Source organism: Nannospalax galili, unplaced genomic scaffold (assembly GCF_000622305.1).
Source record: "Nannospalax galili isolate Female #2095 unplaced genomic scaffold, S.galili_v1.0 scaffold77, whole genome shotgun sequence".
Lineage (NCBI taxonomy): Eukaryota > Metazoa > Chordata > Mammalia > Rodentia > Spalacidae > Nannospalax > Nannospalax galili.
Genome location: NW_008341457.1, coordinates 1,801,203 through 1,819,989, shown reverse-complemented (window position 1 = coordinate 1,819,989; position 18,787 = coordinate 1,801,203). Strand labels below are relative to the sequence as shown.

The window sequence follows — 18,787 nt, the reverse complement described above, 5'->3', positions numbered from 1 at the left end:
GTGGCTCAGTAGAGTGACAGCCTGGAATCCCCAGTGAGGGGCTGGGGGCGTGGCTAGGGGTAGAGTGACAGCACAGAATCCCCAGTGAGGGGTTGGGGGCGTGGCTCAGGATTAGAGTGACAGGCTAGAATCCTCCAAGGAGGGGCTGAGCTGTGACATACATGAAGTCCTTAGCTCCAAAAGGTAATATTGCCAGTCTGGGATTTTCTCTTCAACATTTCAATATTTTGTTCACCTTCGGTTTTTCCTTTCTTAATCTTTTTTTTGAGACAGGCTCTCCCTGTAGCCCCAGCTGTCCTGGAACTCACTATGTAGACCAAGCTGGCCTCGAACTCACAGAGATCCGCCTGCCTCTGCCTCCCAAGTGCTGGGACTACAGGCGTGCACCACCACGCCCAGCTGGTTTTGGGTTTTTAATTTTGAGACAGGGTTTCTCCATATCTCTAGCTAGCCTGGAACTCCCTATGTAGACCAGGCTGGCCCAAGTGCTGGGGTTAAAGGCATATGTCACTATGCCTGGCGTATGTCACTATGCCTGTCTTTCTCTTTCTATTTTTGATACTGGAATGGACCCCTGGGTGCATTTCAGACTGGTCTAGTGCTGGACACCACACCACCCACAGCCTTCATTTTCTTTTGTGTTATGTTGCTGTTGTTTAGTTTTGAGCCCTGCGTAGCCTAGGTTGGAGTTACAGTCACTGGGATCCTCCTGTTTCAGCCTCCTGCGTGCTGGGATAACACTTTGCCCCCCCCCCCCAAATGAATGTATCTCTGTTCCTTTATCATCGCTTTAACCAGAGCCTGTCACAGTCCAGGTCCCAGCTCCCGGTATGTCCTGGCAACCCCCCTAAAACTCCCAGGGGCTTTCTTGGTGCTTTGCAGCTTGGCGGGAGGAGGGGCGTGTTCCTGTATGTCCAGCTGTCCCTGGGGGTTTCCCTGGGTTTCCTGAGCGGTCTCCAGGTACCTCGGGAGTTCTTATGGCCCCAGGGCTAGCAACTGTCTGAAGGCGGGGGCTTCTCCCTCCATCCACCAAGGGCCAGAGAGCTGGGGTGCGTGTGGGTGACAAGAGGGTCACCATCATCCTGCGCTGCGAACCCCTCTGGGCCTGTGCTCCTCTGTCTCTGTCTCTCTCAGTCTCTGTCTCTGTCTCTCCCTTCCCGTCCCCCTTCCTGGGGTTTCCCCGTAAGTTTCCCATCATCACCCCGGCCGGCCGGAAGGAAGGACTGCGCACCCCGCAGTGCTGGGAAGGCCGGGGTCACTTCTTCCTTTCCGAGCCCTCCCTCTGCCCCACCCAACCTCACACTCCGGGAGCTGGGAACAAGCTCTGAGCCTCCTGTACCGTCCTCATCTCCATTGCATCCTGTCGGGACCTGTTGAGAAGTCCCCCTCAGCCCCCAGCCTGGAGATGGACCCTCGTCTCTTGCTGACACTCACCCTGTGGGCCAGCTGCTCCCCTGGCCGCCCAGAGACAGGTATGTGGACGCAGTGGGGAGTGGGACACAAACCTGAGGCATGTTAGTTCGGGACCAGCCCTTGACCTTCAGGCTTGGTTTATACCTAGAGCGGGTATGAACTCACATGCCTACAGTGGTGAGACATATTCGAATCCCAAGGTAGGCGTGGGGAAACAGGCGCAGAGAAGCGGAAACTTCCTTAGCCAGGAGGAGGCAGCGAAAGCATGAGCTGGTAGATTTGTGAAGCTGGGGAGCTGGCCCTCTAGGGCTGGGGTCTCGGCGGTTAGCAGCACTGCCGGTCTTCCAGAGGACCCGGGTTTGATTCCCAGCACCCACATAGCAGCTAACAGCCGTCTGTAACGCCAGTTCCAGGGGATCCAATGTTCTCTTCTGACCTCCACGGTCATTGCACACACACAGTGCACTTACATACACGCAGGCAAAAAAAGTTCTACACTGAAAATTAAAAAAAAAAAAAAAAGTTGTGGCCGGGCATGGTGGCACACGCCTTTAATCACAGCGCTTGGGAGGCAGAGGCAGGCGGATCTTTGTGAGTTTGAGGCAAGCCTGGTCTACATAGTGAGTTCAAGGACAGCTGGGGCTACAAAAAAGACAAAAAAAAGTTGAAACGGGGGCTGGAGAGATGGCTCAGCGGTTAAGAACACTGGTTCTTCTTGCAGAAGACCCGGGTTCGAATCCCAGTGCACCCACATGGCAGATAACGACTGTCCTTAACTCCTATTCCAGGGGATCTAACAGCCTCTTCTGTCCTCCGCGGGCATTGCACAACACGGGTGCACTTACCTACATGCAGGCAATACATGCATACACATAAAATAATAAATAAAACATTTAAAAAAAAGTTGAAACGAAAAATAAATAAAAAGGCAGGGGCTGAGTGAGTAGATGTTTTCCTAGCATGTATGAGACAGGAAGCAGGAGTTCAGGGTCATCCTTAGCTTCATGGAGGCCAACCTGGACTATGTGAGACCCTGTTCTTTGTTAAAATTTTTTATTTATTATTTTTATTTTATGTCTATGAGTGTATTGCCTGCATGTATGTACATGCACCCATGTCATGCAATGCCTGCAGAGGTCAGAGGAGGGTGTTGAATTCCTTGAAACTAGAGTTAGGATAGTTGTTAGCCACCATATGGGTGCTGGGACTAGAACACAGGTCCTCTGCAAGAGGAGCCAGTGGTCTTAACTACAGAGACAGCTCTCCAGTCCCATGAGACCCTGTAATTAAAAAAGAAGGTATAAACCAAGCCTGTAGGTGGTGTGATTAATTAGAGCTCCTGTAATTAGAAAAAAAGAAAGAAAAAGACATATGATGTCCTTGACCCTCAGTTTCCTTATCTGGAAAATGGACTCATAGTTGGTGCCTTGGGGTTTTGTAGTAGGCATAAGAGCCTGTGCACCAAGTGCACAGAGGGCCTCTAGGAGGCACAGCAGTGCTGGCTGCTCATGAAGCAGGTGCTTGGCACACAGTCTGGCCTCAAAGGCTCACAAGCTCCTTTCTCTTTCTTCCTTGGGGCCCAGTAGCTCTTAGCCAGCCCAGGGTGAGGTGCCGTGCCTCTCGGTATCCCGTGGCCGTGGACTGCTCCTGGACACTGCTGCCAGCTCCCAACTCCACCTCAGGGGCCACGACCTTCATCGCCTCATACAGGTCAGTGGGATGAGAAGGGAGAGAGGAGAACACTGGCCATGGACCCCTGGGGGGTACAGAATCCCAAACGGTAAATGTTCAGAATTCCACAGTAGCCTATCCTCAAAACACCTTATTCCATGACTTTAAACCCAGTGCTCAGAAGGCAGAGGCGGATGAATCTCTGAAAGATGGGGCCAGCCTGGTCTACGTAGTGAGACTCTGTCTTTCACAAACAAACAAAACCCAAACCAAATCAAAACAGAACAAAATAACTGGGGGCTGGAGAGCTGGCTCAGCAGTTAAGAGCTCTGGCTGTTCTTGAAGAGGACTGGGTTCAGTTCCCAGCACCCACATGGTGACCTCCAACATCTGTAACTCCAGTTCCAGGGGATCTGACACCCTCTTCTGAGTTCTGCAGACATTGCACATATGGTGCACTTAGTACATGCAGGCAAGACACTCATACACATAAAATAAAAATGTATAAATCAAAAATATTTTTTAAAAAACAACAAAATCTGGTTCTAGGTCATCCTCTGCTACATAACAAGTTCCAGTTTGGGCTCCATTAGACCCTGTCTCAAGTCTCAAAAACAGCAAAACAAACAAGTCTTATATGGATCCACTAGAGAATTCTTCAGCATCCTAGTGTCCTCCTGGGGTGTGTCACTCCAAATTCCGGGTCATGGGAAATTCATGGTGTTGTGGTGTGTGACTTCCCTGGGATGGCACAAACCAGCTATGGGTGGTGTCAAGGCAGAACTCCCACCTAGCATCTGGCTGCTGTCTCACTGATCACCTCCCAGTGAGGTGCAGGAATGGCCCTAGCGTGTCACCCACAAGCCTCACAGTGCCTCCCGTGTGCACAGGCTCGGTGTGACCATCCAGCAGGAGAGCCAGCTCTGTGTGCAGCTGACCCCGGAGGCCACCAGCTGCAGCATTCCTGATGTGCACCTGTTCTCCGCAGTCCCCCATGTTCTCAACGTCACCGCGCTCAACCCAGGCGGTGCCACCAGCAGTTTCCTGGCCTTTATAGCTGAGCATATCAGTGAGTGCCCCCCCTCTCCGCGCCATCTTCAATCTGTCCAAAGTCACGACCCCTCTCCTGGCCTCCACCTGGTCCTCAGATCCTGCCCGCCCTTCATACACAGCCCATCTTCCCCGCAACAGCCACCAGGGGGAGCCTATGAGTACCACCCTCGATCCTCCATGACTCTTCCCCTCAAGAGCAAAGCCCAAGTCCTTCCTGCAGCACACAAGGTCCTGCCTGGTCCCCTCTCCGACTTCCTCCTCCCTCTGCCCCTCCAACACACCAGGCATACTAATATTGATGGCAGTATAACTCACAGTGGCCAAAAGGCGGCCCATCCCATGTGGCCCCTGTGCATGGATGTACATACAATGTCCATTTATACAATGGAATATTACTCAGGCTTGAGCAGGAGTGAGGTTTTGACACAGCCCACCCAGCTCCTGACATCTGGTCTGACTGTATGTGATGGGCCCCCTAGTTCCTTGTCTGGGGCCTGAAAGAGTGGGAGAGTGGGAAGGGGAGATGGAGGGACCGATTCAATGAATGGATGAATGAATGGATAGATGAATGGATGGATGAGTGAATAGTGAGTGATTAATATGAGAGACCAAATAATACAGTGAATGGATAGATGAACAAGTGAGCGGATGAGGGAATATGGTGATTGAGCTGAATGAGGCCCAACCTGCTTCCTGTCGCTCTGTAGTCCAGCCCGACCCCCCAGAAGCTGTGGTCCTGAGCCGGGTCCCTGGACAGCGGCTGCAGGTGCAGTGGCAGCCCCCTAGCTCCTGGCCTTTCCCAGAGGTTTTCTCTCTCAAGTACCGAATTCGCTACAGGCGACATGGTGCCTCCCGCTTCCGCCAGGTGAGGGGGTGAGGGGAAGACAGGAGGAGGGTGAGGGGAGGAGGGATGGCCAGTGTGGATGCCCTGTTTGTGCATGGAGTCCAGAGGTCCTCATTGTGTGGGGGGATTTTCCTTGGGCACTCTCTGCCTTGATCTTTAATTTTTATTTATTTATTTATTTTGGTCTTTTCGAGACAGGGTCCCCCTGTAGCCCCAGCTGTCCTGGAACTCACTATGTAGACCAGGCTGGCCTCGAACTCACAGAGATCCACCTGCCTCTGCCTCCCGAGTGCTGGGATTAAAGGCATGTGCCACCACGCCTGGCTTTTTTTTTAAATTTTTTATTTTATGTATATACGTGTATTGCCTACATGTAGGTAAGTGCACCCGTGTTGTGCAATGCCCGAGGAGGACAAAAGAGGCTGTCAGATCCCCTGGAACTGGAGTTATGGACAGTTGTTAGCTGCCATGTGGGTGCTGGGATTCAAACCTGGGTCTTTTGTAAGAACAACCAGTGCTCCTAACTGCTAAGCCATCTCTCCAGCCCCAATTTTTAATTATTTTAATTATTTATTTTCCCTCTCCTATATCTCTCTCTCTCTCTCTCTCTCTCTCTCTATTTCTTGATTTCCAATTTATTTTTTGGTCTTTTTGAGACAGGATCTCCCTGTAGCCCAAGCTGGCCAGGAACCCACAGAGATCTGCCTGCCTTAAAGGTGTACGCCATCATGCCTGATCTATTTTTTTAAAAATTTATTATCTTTATTTTATGTGTATGTGCACTTGTGCTGTGCAATGCGCGCTGAGAACAGAAGAGGGCGTTGGATCCCCAGGAACTGGAGTTATAGATGGTTGTTAGCTGCTAAGTGAGTGCTGGGAATAGAACCCAGGTCCTCTGCAAGAACAGCCAGCCCTTAACCCCTGAGCCAACTCTCCAATCAGCTAATTTTATTTTATTTTTTGGTCTTTTTGAGACAGGGTCTCCCTATAGTCCCAGCTGGCCTGAAACTCACTATGTAGACCAGGCTGGCCTTGAACTCACAGAGATCCACCTGCCTCTGCCTCCCAAGTGCTGGGACTAAAGGCCTGTGCCACTATGCCCGGCTCCACTTTCATTTCTAAGGCAGCCTCTCAGTGAGCCTGGAGCTGGCCAGACTGGTCAGTGAGGCCTTATTTCCTAGTGTCCCCACCTCCCCAGCACTGGGGTCATAGGCTGACACTGTGTCTACACCTCCCACCTCCCATCCCGGCTCTACTGTGTGTGGCTTCACAGGAGTGCTTGGGATTTGAGCTTGGGCCCTCTTGCTTGCCTAGTCACTGGCCTGTGTCCCCAGCCCTCAGTAACCACATTTGGTGCCCAGTGTTGTTCCCACCTCCTTTCAGTGACCTGGGAGTCCTCTCTGCCCACAGGTAGGGCCCATCGAAGCCACGACCTTCACCCTCAGGGCCACGCGGCCCCATGCTAGGTACCACATCCAGGTGTCAGCACAGGACCTCACCAACTATGGGGAACCCAGTGACTGGAGCCTTCCCGCTGTGACTCTGGACAAGTAGTAGGGACTTCCTAGCACCCTGAAAGAGGGCCTGGGTTCTTGAAATCATGAAATCCTGTTGTCTACTTGAAAGTGAATCGGATCCACCTGTCCTGGGTTCGAATCCAGACTTTTTATCTGCTGAGCTACTGAGCAACCTTGGACAACTGACTTTACCTCTCTGGGCCTCAATTTCCAAACCTGTGAAGTGGGGTCAACCTTACTGTTTCAGCAGTGTTGGAACTGTCAATGTGATTTATGTTTAATTAGAACATTTAATTAAATGAGAATTATTGAAAGGATTCCTGTCATCTTTTCCAATTTTAAAATGATTTTATTTCTTTTTAAATTATACGTATTTGAGCCAGGTATTGTGGCACATGTCTGTAATCCCAGCACTCAGGAGACAGAGACAGGCAGATCTCTGTAAGTTCAAGGCCAGCCTGGTATACATAGTAAGTTCCAAGCTAGCCAGAGATACATGTTGAGTCCCTGTCTCAAAAAAAAAAAGACAGAAATGAATATATTAATTAATTAATTAATTAAAATTATATATACCTGTGTGTGTACATGAGTGCAGGTGCCTCCAGAGGCCAGGAAAGACTGTCAGGTCTTCTGGAAGTTAAGGAGGGTTGTTAGCTGCCTTGTGTGTGGTGGGAACTGATCCCTTGGACTCTGGAAGAGCAGCCAGCACTGTAAACTGCCAAACTGGCTCTCCATCCCCCTTTGCACATTTTTGTGTCAGCCTCAGGTGCATTCCTTAGCTGCTCTCCACCTTGTTTTTTGTTTTGTTTTGTTTCTAAGACAGGGTCTCTCTGTATCCCTGGCTGGTTTGGAGCGTAGACCAGGCTGGCCTCGAGCTCACAGAGGATTCAAACTGAGGTCCTCACACTTACAAGGCAAGAACTTTATTAACTGAACTATCTTCTCAGGCCCAGAATGGATCGGTTATACTGAACATTTGATTTAGCTTAGGGTTCTGGAGTTTAGGGGTCCCAGAGCTGGTGCTGGCTTCTGGCAGGGGCCTCATGAGCCACCATCTTGTGTCAGAAGGGAAAAGGGACAGGGCTTCTGCAGAAGACAGAGAAGGGTTGGCTCCATCATAAACTAGAGCTCATTGGCTGCCTGTCTAACTCAACACACAGGGCTCGACTGGGGATCATGGGGAGTGCTTGCCTAACAAGGCCCCAGGAGCCACCCCAGTCCCACAGAAAGAACTGGAAAAAAGTTGCCAGCATGTACACCAGGCGTGGTGGCACAAGCCTTTAATCCCAGCAGGTGAGTTTCTCTGAGTTCAAGGCCAGCCAGGTCTACATAGTGAGTTCCATGCCAGCTGGGGCGACAGGGAGACCCTGTCTCCAAAAGACCAAAATAAATTAAATAAATAAATAAATAAATAATAAATAAAATTGCCAGCACGTAAATGTCGGGGGCTACACACTGTAGACCCTCCACTCACCTGGCCAAGAGCCAGCAGACACAGCCCAGCCTTGTTGGGAAAAGAAGGGTTAAGGGCCTCAGGCTTCTCACCCCAGCAAGCTGGAGGATGAGGCAGCAGGACAGCTCAAGGCAGTCTGGCAACCTGGATACCATGAGTAAAAGTTAAAAAGAAGACTGAGGTGTGGCTCAAAGACAAGAGGCCCTGCCTAGAGTCCCCCCAGTGAGGGGCTGGGGTCCTGGCTCAGGGGTAGAGTGACAGCTTAGAATCCTCCAGTGAGGGGCTGGGGGCGTGGCTCAGAGTAGAGTGATAGCCTAGAATCCCCAGTGAGGGGGCTGGGGCGTGGCTCAGGGTAGAATGACAGCCTAGAATCCCCAGTGAGGGGGCTGGGGCGTGGCTCAGGGTAGAGTGACAGCCTAGAATCCCCAGTGAGGGGGCTGGGGCGTGGCTCAGGGTAGAGTGACAGCCTAGAATCCCCAGTGAGGGGGCTGGGGCGTGGCTCAGGGTAGAGTGACAGCCTAGAATCCCCAGTGAGGGGCTGGGGCGTGGCTCAGGGTAGAGTGACAGCCTAGAATCCTCCAGTGAGGGGCTGGGGGCGTGGCTCCGGGTAGAGTGATAGCCTAGAATCCTCCAGCGAGGGGCTGGGGGCGTGGCTCAATAATGGGGTTTGCCATATTTCGCACACACATATACACACAATAATAAATAAACGAATGTAAAATGTATTTCAAAAAGAAAAAGTACAAAGAGCCTAGTCTGGAATCACACGCCGGTAGTCCCAGCGCTTGGGCGGCAGAGGCAGAATCTCTGAAAATTGAAGAACAGCCTGAGATACATAGTCTGATCCTGTCTCACAAGCTGGATAAAAGAGGGAAAGAGCCGGGCGTGGTGGCGCACGCCTTTAATCCCAGCACTTTGGTGGCAGAGGCAGGCGGATCTTTGTGAATTCAAGGCCAGCCTGGTCTACATAATGAGTTCCAGGACAGTTGGAGCTACAGGGAGACCCTGTCTCAAAAAGACTGAAAAAAAAAGAAAGAAAAGAAAAAAAGAGGGAAAGAAAGATTAACAGGGAATGTCCCGACTAGCAGCCGAGTCCTTGAGGACAAAACATGGTTGGCTGTAAGGCAGAACAAGCAGCAGGAGCCATCCTTTCCCATGTCCTCAAATCAGGATGCACCCGGAACCCTAATTCTGCGTCTCACTAATTGCAACTCCGGAATTCCATGGAGAAGGACTTGGATCTTGATCGGCAGGGATAGCAGCTACTGAAAACGGCAATCCGTGGATGCTGCACCAGTAAATCGCCTGAGGAAGTGACGTCAACGGAAGTGCGGGTCCGAGCGAGACCCTCAGTTAATCAGAAACCGTACGCCGTTCTTGTCGATTGTGAGGCGAAGAGAAGTCGAAGATGTCGGAAAGGAAAGTTTTAAACGTAAGTGTTCAGAGTCTAGATGTTTCCTCCGAGAGTGGACATCTGCGGAGCTTCGCGAGAGATAGGCTTTGCTTCCGGATTTTCCTATTGAAAGGTGTTTTTGCTTTCTCAACAGCCTTCCGCGGGGCGGGGCTTCCCAACGTCTTGCCAATCACATTTCTTAGGGCGGGTCTACCCGTAAACTTCCCTTCCGGTTTAGAAAATAATCACCAGTGGGGAGGCGGGGCTTAGAGTGGTTGCTTTTTGGCGTCATCTGATTGACCGTCTCGGAATTGTCTAATTGCTTGGGGGTCCTGCCTCCGGCGTCTGTAGCCAATTATGTTTTTTGTGGGCGTTCCCTGACGGGGACGGGGGTTGGGCCGGGATGGGGGTGGGGACCTTCCAGGTTGCACCAATTCCGCCCAGTTATTTGACCAATGAATGTCAGAAAGCTCTTATCCTATGTTCCCTCACCAGCTTTCCCAGATCTGAATCTTGAGTGGCTGGGATGTGAGGGTCTCAGTTTTCCCATGTGGAAAATGCGTCCATTTCGTTCTCCATCTCCTAGTGGTTTTTTAAATTCATTTTATTTGTTTATTTATTTGAGACTCCTGTAGCCCAGGCTGGCCTCCATATCACAGAGATCCGCCAGCCTCTGCCTCCCCAGTGCTGGGATCAAAGGGATGCAACTGTCTTCAAAATTACCACTTTGACCCAAATGACAGGCTCGGTGTGTAACATCGGCCTTGTACACAGGCGTGGCGGAGGGTGGACCCTGGAGCGACCCAGCCCCATCCCTGCCAGTCTATGCCAACCACACGGTTTAGCCTGAACCTAGGTTCCTTTCGGGCTGGCCACCTGGCCCACTGCCGACCCCTAGGACCTTCCTGGAACCTGCGTTGCACATGTCACGGGTGAACTGCACCCTGGGCGTCCCGGGGAGGACGTACCCAAGGCTAGTGCCACCCCTGCCCCTCCCTGCACCCCTTCCCTTGCTGTGTCTGGGATAGACCATGTGGTGAGGAGCACAGCCCCCCCCAGCAGCTCCCTGGACTGCCCCCAACGCGACTCCCAGCCCCACTGTCCTTCCCACAGAAATACTACCCCCCCGACTTCGACCCCTCGAAGATCCCCAAGCTCAAGCTCCCTAAGGACCGGCAGTACGTGGTGCGGCTGATGGCACCCTTCAACATGAGGTGAGCCCCCCACATGCCCCTGGGGGACCTGGGGACGGGACAGGGTCCCCAGATGGCTCGTGAGCACCCATGCCCGCAGGTGTAAGACGTGCGGAGAGTACATCTACAAGGGCAAGAAGTTCAACGCACGCAAGGAGACAGTGCAGAACGAGGTGTACCTGGGACTCCCCATCTTCCGCTTCTACATCAAGTGTACTCGCTGCCTGGCTGAGATCACCTTCAAGGTAGGGCACTGCCTTGCTCCCCTGGAAGGACCTGAAGGCAGTAGCCTGCAGAACCACCCATGCAAAGACAGGGCTGCTGGCTATGCAGCAGTAGTATGGGATCAGAAGCAAATGATCAAAGTGGAATATTACATAGCCAGTAAAAAACCATGGTGTATTCATTTTTTTTGTTTAGCCAGGGCCACCTGTAGCCTAGGTTGACCTCAAACTGAATGTACCCAAGGATGACCCTGAATTCCTGAGCCTTCTGCCTCCACTCTTCTGAGTGCTGGTTTGACAAGCATGTGTCACCACATCAGGTTGTGTGTGTGTGATTTATAAGGAAGAAAGTAGTTGAACGTGTGAACACAGACCTGGGAAAAAGCACAGCGGGCACAAAGGACTAAAGATGTTGGCCCAGAAATACTTGGAGGGTACAGAGTAGAAGGCAGGCAGCAGTGGAACGCCTTTACTCCCAGCAGGCAGATCTTGGTTCAGGTTGAGGACAGCCTGGTCTATGCAGTAGTGAGTTCCAGGTCAGCTGGGGTTGCAGGGAGACGTCTCCACAGCAAAACAAAACCAAAAAAAAAAAAAATTGAAGGAGGCAGGGTGGAGTCACAGCTGGTGCCAGGAAGTTGTGTGGTCTTTGTCACGGCTATGTACTATTCCAGCAGCTGTGAGCCTTAGAGAAGGCTGAGTACCACCAAAGCAGTAAGACAGCAGAGAGAAGGAACAGGAAAATTGCAAGGAGCAGCTGGGCTATGGGCAGCTGCCAGGGGTGCAGGCAGCAGTGACCGTCCTGTCCTCCCAGACAGACCCTGAGAACACAGACTACACCATGGAGCATGGGGCCACGAGGAACTTCCAGGCTGAGAAGCTTCTGGAAGAAGAGGAGAAGCGAGTGCAGAAGGAGCGAGAGGACGAGGAGCTGAACAACCCCATGAAGGTGTGTGTGGGGCCTCCCTGTCCTCCCCTCATCATCATCATCACCTACCCTGTCCTGCCCTTGTCCTATCCCCATCCTCCCTGTCTACGTCCCATCCTCCACCCCATCTCCTCCCTGTCCTCATCCCCTCCCTGTCCCCATCCTCATCCCCTCCCTGTCCCTGTCCTTCTCATCCCCTCCCTGTCCCCATCCTCCTCATCCCCTCCCTGTCCCCGTCCTCATCCCCTCCCTGTCCCCAACTCTCCCAGCCCCTCCCTGTCCCCGTCATCCTCATCCCCTCCCTGTCCCCAACTCTCCCAGCCCCTCCCTGGGCCCGTCCAGCTCACCTCCTGCCAACCACCCCCAGGTCCTGGAGAACCGCACGAAGGACTCAAAACTGGAGATGGAGGTCCTAGAAAACCTGCAGGAGTTGAAGGACTTGAACCAGCGGCAGGCGCACGTGGACTTTGAGGCCATGCTGCACCAGCACCGGCTGTCCACGGAGGAGTGCAGGCAGCAGCAGGAGGAGGAGGACGAGCGAGAGACCGCGTGAGCCAGAGTGGGCCCTACTGGGTCTTTCTAGGACTCCTGGATGTCCCCTCCCATCCTTCCTCTCCCACAGCATCTGACTTGGGATCCAGCAGCCTGACCCTGGCCATGTCCCAAGACCCAGTGTATGACCCTCTCTGGCCTTTTTTGAGGCAGGGTCTTATGTAGTCCAGGCTGGCCTCCAACTCCTCATGTAGCCCAGGCTGACCCTGAACTCCTGATCCTCCTGCCTCCTGAGTATGAGGGTGACAGGTGTGTGCCACCTTTCCCAGCTTATGGGGTGCTGGGTACAAACCCAGGGTTTCATGTGCCAGCGAGTCCTCAGCCTCTGAGATACAGCCCTGAAAACTGTCAGCTGTGGCCTGCTCCGTGCCATGCTATGAGTCAGGAACAGGCAGTGAGTGGTTGGGGACACAGGCTGCTATCCCACGGAGCAGGTTCTCAGACCTGCATCTCCTCCCACAGGGCCTTGCTGGAGAAGGCTCGCCAGCACAGGCTTCTGGAAGATTCTGACTCAGAAGATGAGGCTGCCCCCATCCCACCACGGCCGGCCATCAGGCCCAGCCCCACAACCATCCTGGATGAGGTGAGTGGGACCCCAGATCCGTGTGCCCAGGCCCTATGGGACCATAAGCCAGAAACGGCTGAGGCATCCGTGAGGCCAGACGGTGGATTGTGGCTGCCATGTTGCTGTCATGGCCTATGAGGGGTGGTGTGGACAGTAAAGCCCCCCAAAGAGCTGGAGACTGCTTAGAGGGCAAGTGACTCCCCACCAGCCCAAGGTCCTGGATTCAAATCACCATGGCCACATAGAAAGCCGGGTGCACAGGTGCCTATGACCCCAGCCCCATGGGACAAGACAGGAGGGTTCCCAGAGCATGGGCCACACAGCCTGACAGGGTCCCAGAATGCCAGGTTCAGAGACCCTGCCTCAAAATAGGTGGACAGCAACTGGGGAGACACCCCAAGTTAACCTCTGGCCTACAACACAAGGGTACATTTTAAAGAAACAGCAAAAAGGGGCTGGGAGCTGGCTCAGCAGAGATCCCAGGAGCAGTTCTGAGCACCCACATGGTAGCTAACAGCTATCTGTAACTGGTTCCAGGGGATCTGACACCCCCTTCTGACATCCCCAGGCATTGCATGCATGTATGCACACCCACAGACACACATGTATACACACAGTTAAAAGTGAAAATTAAGCACAGAGTGGTGGCGCATGCCTTTAATCCCAGCACTCGGGAGGCAGAGGCAGACAGATCTCTGTGAGTTCAAGGCCAGCCTGGTCTACGTAGTGAGTTCCAAAAAGACAAAAAAAAATCAAAAATTAAAGCCAGACCTGATGGTTCACACCTTTAATCCCAGCAGTTGGGAGGCAGAGGCAGGTGGGGCTCTGTGAGATTGAGGCCAGCCTGGGCTACACAAAGAATTCCAGGCCAGCTGGGGCTATAGGGTCTCCAAAAAATATATAATATATAATAATAAAATAATGTCAAAAAAGAAAAGAAACGTAAATCCCGGGAGCAGGCCCACAGGACATGAGGGCATAGAAGCTTCCTCCTCACTCCATGGCCCTGGGTGCCCCTCAGGGGCCTCAGCAGCCCTTCTGGCTCTCTTCTGGAGCTCCCCTCCCTGCCCTGTGGGCAGCCTTGTCTGACTGGGACCCAAACAAGGATGTGGCACCTGTCTGAGACAGGCCATTCGTTCTGCTGGGCTCTCAATATGGAACCAAGCATGTAACACGGAACCAAGCCCGTAACACGGAACCAAGCCCGTAACACAGAACCAAGCACGTAACGGGGAACCAAGCCCGTAACACGGAACCAAGCCCGTAACACGGAACCAAGCACGTAACAGGGAACCAAGCCCGTAACACGGAACCAAGTCGTAACACGGAACCAAGCCCGTAACACAGAACCAAGCACGTAACAGGGAACCAAGCCCGTAACACGGAACCAAGTCGTAACAGGGAACCAAGCCCGTAACACGGAACCAAGCCCGTAACACGGAACCAAGCCCGTAACAGGGAACCAAGCCCATAACACGGAACCAAGCACGTAACAGGGAACCAAGCCCATAACACGGAACCAAGTCCGTAACACGGAACCAAGCCCGTAACACAGAACCAAGCCCGTAACAGGGAACCAAGCCCGTAACACGGAACCAAGCCCGTAACAGGGAACCAAGCCCGTAACATGGAACCAAGCCCGTAACACGGAACCAAGCCCATAACACGGAACCAAGCCCGTAACAGGGAACCAAGCCCGTAACAGGGAACCAAGCCCGTAACACGGAACCAAGCCCGTAACACGGAACCAAGCGTGCTTCGTTCTGTTTACTGTTTTCTATTTTGTACTTTTCTTTTCAACAAGGTCTCACTCCACAGCTTAGGCTGGCTTTGAACTCACAGTCCTCCTGCCTGCCACAGCTTCCTGAGGGCTGGGACATCGGCCATGCACTGCACCCAGCTCCTGTCACTGTCTCGGGCGGTGCCCCTTACAGACAATCCCTCTGTTTAGACCTAATGGTGGCATGTACCCGTCATCCAGCACTTGGGTGTCTGGGGCTAGCCTGGGCTACAGATTGAGCCCCTACTGTATGCTGGGAGCCATGGTTGGCACCTAGGAGCCAGTGGACAGGTGGCACATGGGACATACAAGAATGGGTTCTGGGAGTTCATAGGAGTCCACCAGGTGGGGGGATGGGGCAGCCATGAACAGGGGGCTGGAACCCCAAGCCCAGGGTGATTTGGAGCCATAGAGTAGACTTGATAGTCTTACTGGAGTGCAAATGGGGTGGCAAAGACACCCCACAGCTGGCTCCCCAGGCCGGGATCAGAGAGGCTGGCAGGGCCTGGACCCGGGGCAGCACCCCAACATCTGCCACCCATCACCCCGCAGACCTTGCAGGGCAAGAGGAAAATGGGCAGTGTTGGCAGCAGGAGTCGGTTGGCTGGCCTGATACTGGTCAAGAAGACAAGGACAGAAGCCAAGGGCTCAGAGGGGGGCCAGGTGCCCAACCCAGGTGAGTCAGCAGCCCTGGGTGGCAGGTGGACCCCGACTATGCTTGAAGCTTTGTAGGGTGGGGTGAGGGTTAACCCTCAGGGCAGGGGGGAGGGTTGCAGCTCAGTAGGCAGAGCCCGCCCAGCACACATGAGGGCCTGAGTTCCTGGGTTCATCTCCAGCACTCCCAAAGCCAGGTGACATGGATCACATCTGTCACCCCAGCACTTAGGAGGCAAGGCAGGAGATCAGAAGTTCAGGGTAAACCTGGACTGCATATGGACGTCAGGCAAGCCTGGGCTACAAGAGGGCTGTGTTGGGGGTTGACACAAGGCAGGTGATCCAGTGACACTCCTGTTATTGGTGCAAACCATGGTTCTCAGAGGCCGATCCCTACGTTCGGCTCGGGGAGGCTTGTATACTTGCCTGAAGCCACGCAATGGAGTAGGCACATTGTTGCTGAGGCAGGTGGTCCCAATTGACCCTTGAGCGGTACCTGTATGGGGGGGTGCTTGCTGCCGGGTGGGGTCCCCACTGCACAGATCTGCATAGGTATGTCCAGGGTGGTGGTTTTGAGGATTAAACTGGGGGTGGGGGGACCCAAGATGTGTCCTTCCTGGGGATCTCTGCAGCTCTTGCACCCCTGGGTATCACAGGCCAATGAAGGCCAGGACTGTGGCTGATGTGCCTTTTCCCTGCAGGGGCCCCCAGCAGCGGGACAGCAGCCAGCCCTGCACCCCAGATTCCTGGCACCTCCCTGAGCCAGCTGGGTGCTTATGGAGACAGCGGGGACAGCGACAGCAGCAACTGAGCCCCAGGGATCCCAGCTTCACACAGACCTCTGTCACCCTCTGAGAAACCAGAGGAGGTGACTGTGACACCCCACGCTGACCACATCCACCACCAAGACAGCACAGTGTGGGCCTGGGGCTCCTCTAGTCTTTGAAACAGGGTCTGGGCAGGCCATTCCCCCTGTCTAAAATGGGGCTCCTCAAGAGGCACTTGCCACCTCTGGGTTCCAGCCCAGCACCAAAAAATAATGCAACAAAACCAGGCAGAATGTGGTGCCTGGGGTCTGCCCCCCTCCCCCAGGCATGCACAGAACTGGCCTGGGCACTAGCCACTCGGCATGGCATTTTTTTATGCACAATCCAGCTTTTTCAAGTCTATTTTCTAATACTGTAACACAGTGACAGAGGCTGGGCCTGTTGAATGAAACCGGGTGAACCAAGCATGGATGGCAAGGTGGATTTTTTTTTTTTGGAGTGGGGGATTAAGAGACAGGGTCTCACATAGCCCAGGCGGGCCTCCTGTGCACTGCGTAGCTGAGGATGAGCCTGAACTGGTCCTGCTTCTGCCTCTGCCTCCCAGTGCTGGGCTGACAGGCATGCAGCTTACATCCTGGTTCCCTAGGGGTCTTGTCCTTTCACCCCGTTACTGGTTCCTTCTCTCCTGTGGAGGTTCCAAAATGAAGAGGGGTTGGTGCCCCCCAACATCCGGCCCTCCCCCAGGCAGTCACCCTGCCTCAGGAGCTGACAGGTCTCCCCCACATCTCATTGCCCACTCTGCACATGCCCCTCACTGCCCCGTGAGCAGTGGGCTGGTAGGGTGAAGGCTCTGGGCTGGGTCTGTGGGGCCTCCTTGGACTGGGGACCTTGAAATTGGCCAGGCCTCCTCCTTTAGGCCGGAGCTTTAGGGAGTGTGTGAAGACTTACCCTCCGTCAGAATGGAAGTTCTGGTGCCTTGTTTCGGCCATCAGACTGTGCCAAGTGAGGCCCTGTCTCCCCATTAGGCAGGCTTTGAGGCTGACCATGGGCCACCTTGTCCCCCATCCTGGACCCTCCTGTCCTGGAGTCTCACCACCTGCCCCCTCTCCGTCTAGCTCCTTCCTGAAGGCCCATTTAGTCTGTGTGCACATACCGAGTGCCTGCTGTGTTCCACACACTGAAACATCACAGCCCTGAACAGGAGTACGGTACACAAGGACCTTGCACTCAATGGGACCCAGACACAAAGAGGCCACAAGATTTGGAATTCCATGACAGGACACGCCCAGAGCACAGGAACCCACAGACAGGAAGTAGATTTCTGGGTACCAGGAGCAGGGGGAGTAGACTCCCTTTTGGGGCAACGGAACATTCTGGAACTAGACAACGCTCATTAGACACAACTTTAGTAATCCACTAAATCTGATTGATTTGTCCCCTTTCATTCTTGTGGTGTTATTGCTGTCATTTGGGTTCAGTGTTGAAAATCATCCATGGGTGACCCTCATGGGACTAGGCAACCCCAAGCTGCACCCACAAGGCCTGGCTTCGGGGGGTGTGAATTGTGTTCCAGAATCACAGTGAAAACATGAGTCAGGTGTTACCAGTAGCCTGGGAGGGGGAACTGTTAATCCCTGTCCCCAAGGTCACCATCCAAGGTCAGGTGTCTCCAAATTCTCTGAGTGCTAGAGACTCAGGGTAGGTAGGTGCTCTGAACTCCGAGCACCCGGAAAAAGAACCATCAGCTGCTCTCAAGACTCCCCTGCATCCCAGTGTCCCCTCCCTCTTCTCCATCTTCCCCACATTCAAGGTGACAATTCTTGCCTGGGCTGACTCCCTTCCTCCCCTCCCACCTCCTGGAGTCCCCACAATCCCCGCCTACTCCCATCACCAGGAGTCAAAGCTAATTGCTATTCCTGACATGGGCTGTCTTTCAAATATTTATACCGCAGACCCCACTGTTAACCCCGCAGAGGAGCCGGGCCTGTGAGGAGCTGTTGGCAGCGCCGATGCCCTGGCTGCTGAAGGCAAAACAGGACAATTACCCTGGGGGCCCTGGGGACGCGCCTGGTGGCTGATAGGAGCCTGAGGGGGAGGGGGACTGTGCCGATGGGCTTCAGTTGCAACTGGATGCTTTGCTATCTGAACCTGGTCTCCCCAACCTCAAACTCTCAGTAAGGGGCCTGGGCTTATTGGCAGAGTGCTTGTGAGTGGAGTGCTTATAGCTCAGTGGGCAAAGCACTTGCCTGGCATGTACAAGGCCCTGGGCTCAATTCCCAACACCACATAAACAAGGTGCAAGTTGTCATCCCAGCACTCAGGAGGTGTAGGCAAGAGGGTCTGGGGTTCAGGGTCATCCTGGGCTACCAGCAAGTTAGCCTGCCTGGGCTACTTGGGACCTTGTCTCAAAATACTGTTTTTAGAACCTTGGTAGTGACTCCCAGCATTCCTTCCTGAGCCAGCTGAGGAAACTGAGGCATGAGCTGTGGGCATTGCTCCATGGACCTGTCTCCCACAGGGGGACACCTCTGACTTGTGCCTTCCCCCCTTCAGTGTCCCTTGGGGCCTGGAGAACAGAGGCCCAGTGTCCACTTCCTGGACACCCCACTCTTCAGTTATTTAGGGGGCACCAGAACCAGCCACACCCCTGTCCAATTGAGGAAAGAAAAAATAAATTGACCTGCCCTTCCTTTCCCTCCATCACCCCCCAAACTGCACTTGGTTCCTTGCAAACAGAGCCACCGGGATAGGAGGGACACCCCTTCACTTCTGTCCCTGACCCT

The 18,787-nt window shown here is 53.6% G+C and overlaps 2 protein-coding genes across 3 annotated transcripts; both read left to right on the top strand.

The window, feature by feature from the left end:
- The first annotated feature begins 437 nt into the window (after positions 1 to 437).
- Ebi3 (Epstein-Barr virus induced 3) lies at positions 438 to 6,809 on the top strand. 2 transcript variants are annotated; one of them, XM_008836999.3, is made up of 5 exons: positions 438 to 1,472; positions 3,000 to 3,123; positions 3,975 to 4,153; positions 4,845 to 5,002; positions 6,392 to 6,809. In XM_008836999.3, exons 1-5 carry the CDS (start codon positions 1,406 to 1,408, stop codon positions 6,533 to 6,535), a joined length of 672 nt encoding a protein of 223 aa, XP_008835221.1. In that variant the 5' UTR covers positions 438 to 1,405; the 3' UTR covers positions 6,536 to 6,809. The 2 variants fall into 2 exon arrangements, with proteins under 2 accessions (XP_008835221.1, XP_008835220.1); XM_008836998.3 differs by having other exon boundaries at positions 2,997 to 3,123.
- A 2,453-nt stretch (positions 6,810 to 9,262) lies between these two features.
- On the top strand, positions 9,263 to 16,469 carry Yju2 (YJU2 splicing factor homolog). The gene is made up of 8 exons (XM_008836996.3): positions 9,263 to 9,383; positions 10,458 to 10,558; positions 10,638 to 10,782; positions 11,573 to 11,707; positions 12,054 to 12,235; positions 12,701 to 12,821; positions 15,136 to 15,259; positions 15,939 to 16,469. The coding sequence occupies exons 1-8, from the start codon at positions 9,360 to 9,362 to the stop codon at positions 16,046 to 16,048; spliced, it is 942 nt and encodes a 313-aa protein (XP_008835218.1). The 5' UTR covers positions 9,263 to 9,359; the 3' UTR covers positions 16,049 to 16,469.
- The last annotated feature ends 2,318 nt before the right edge of the window (positions 16,470 to 18,787 follow it).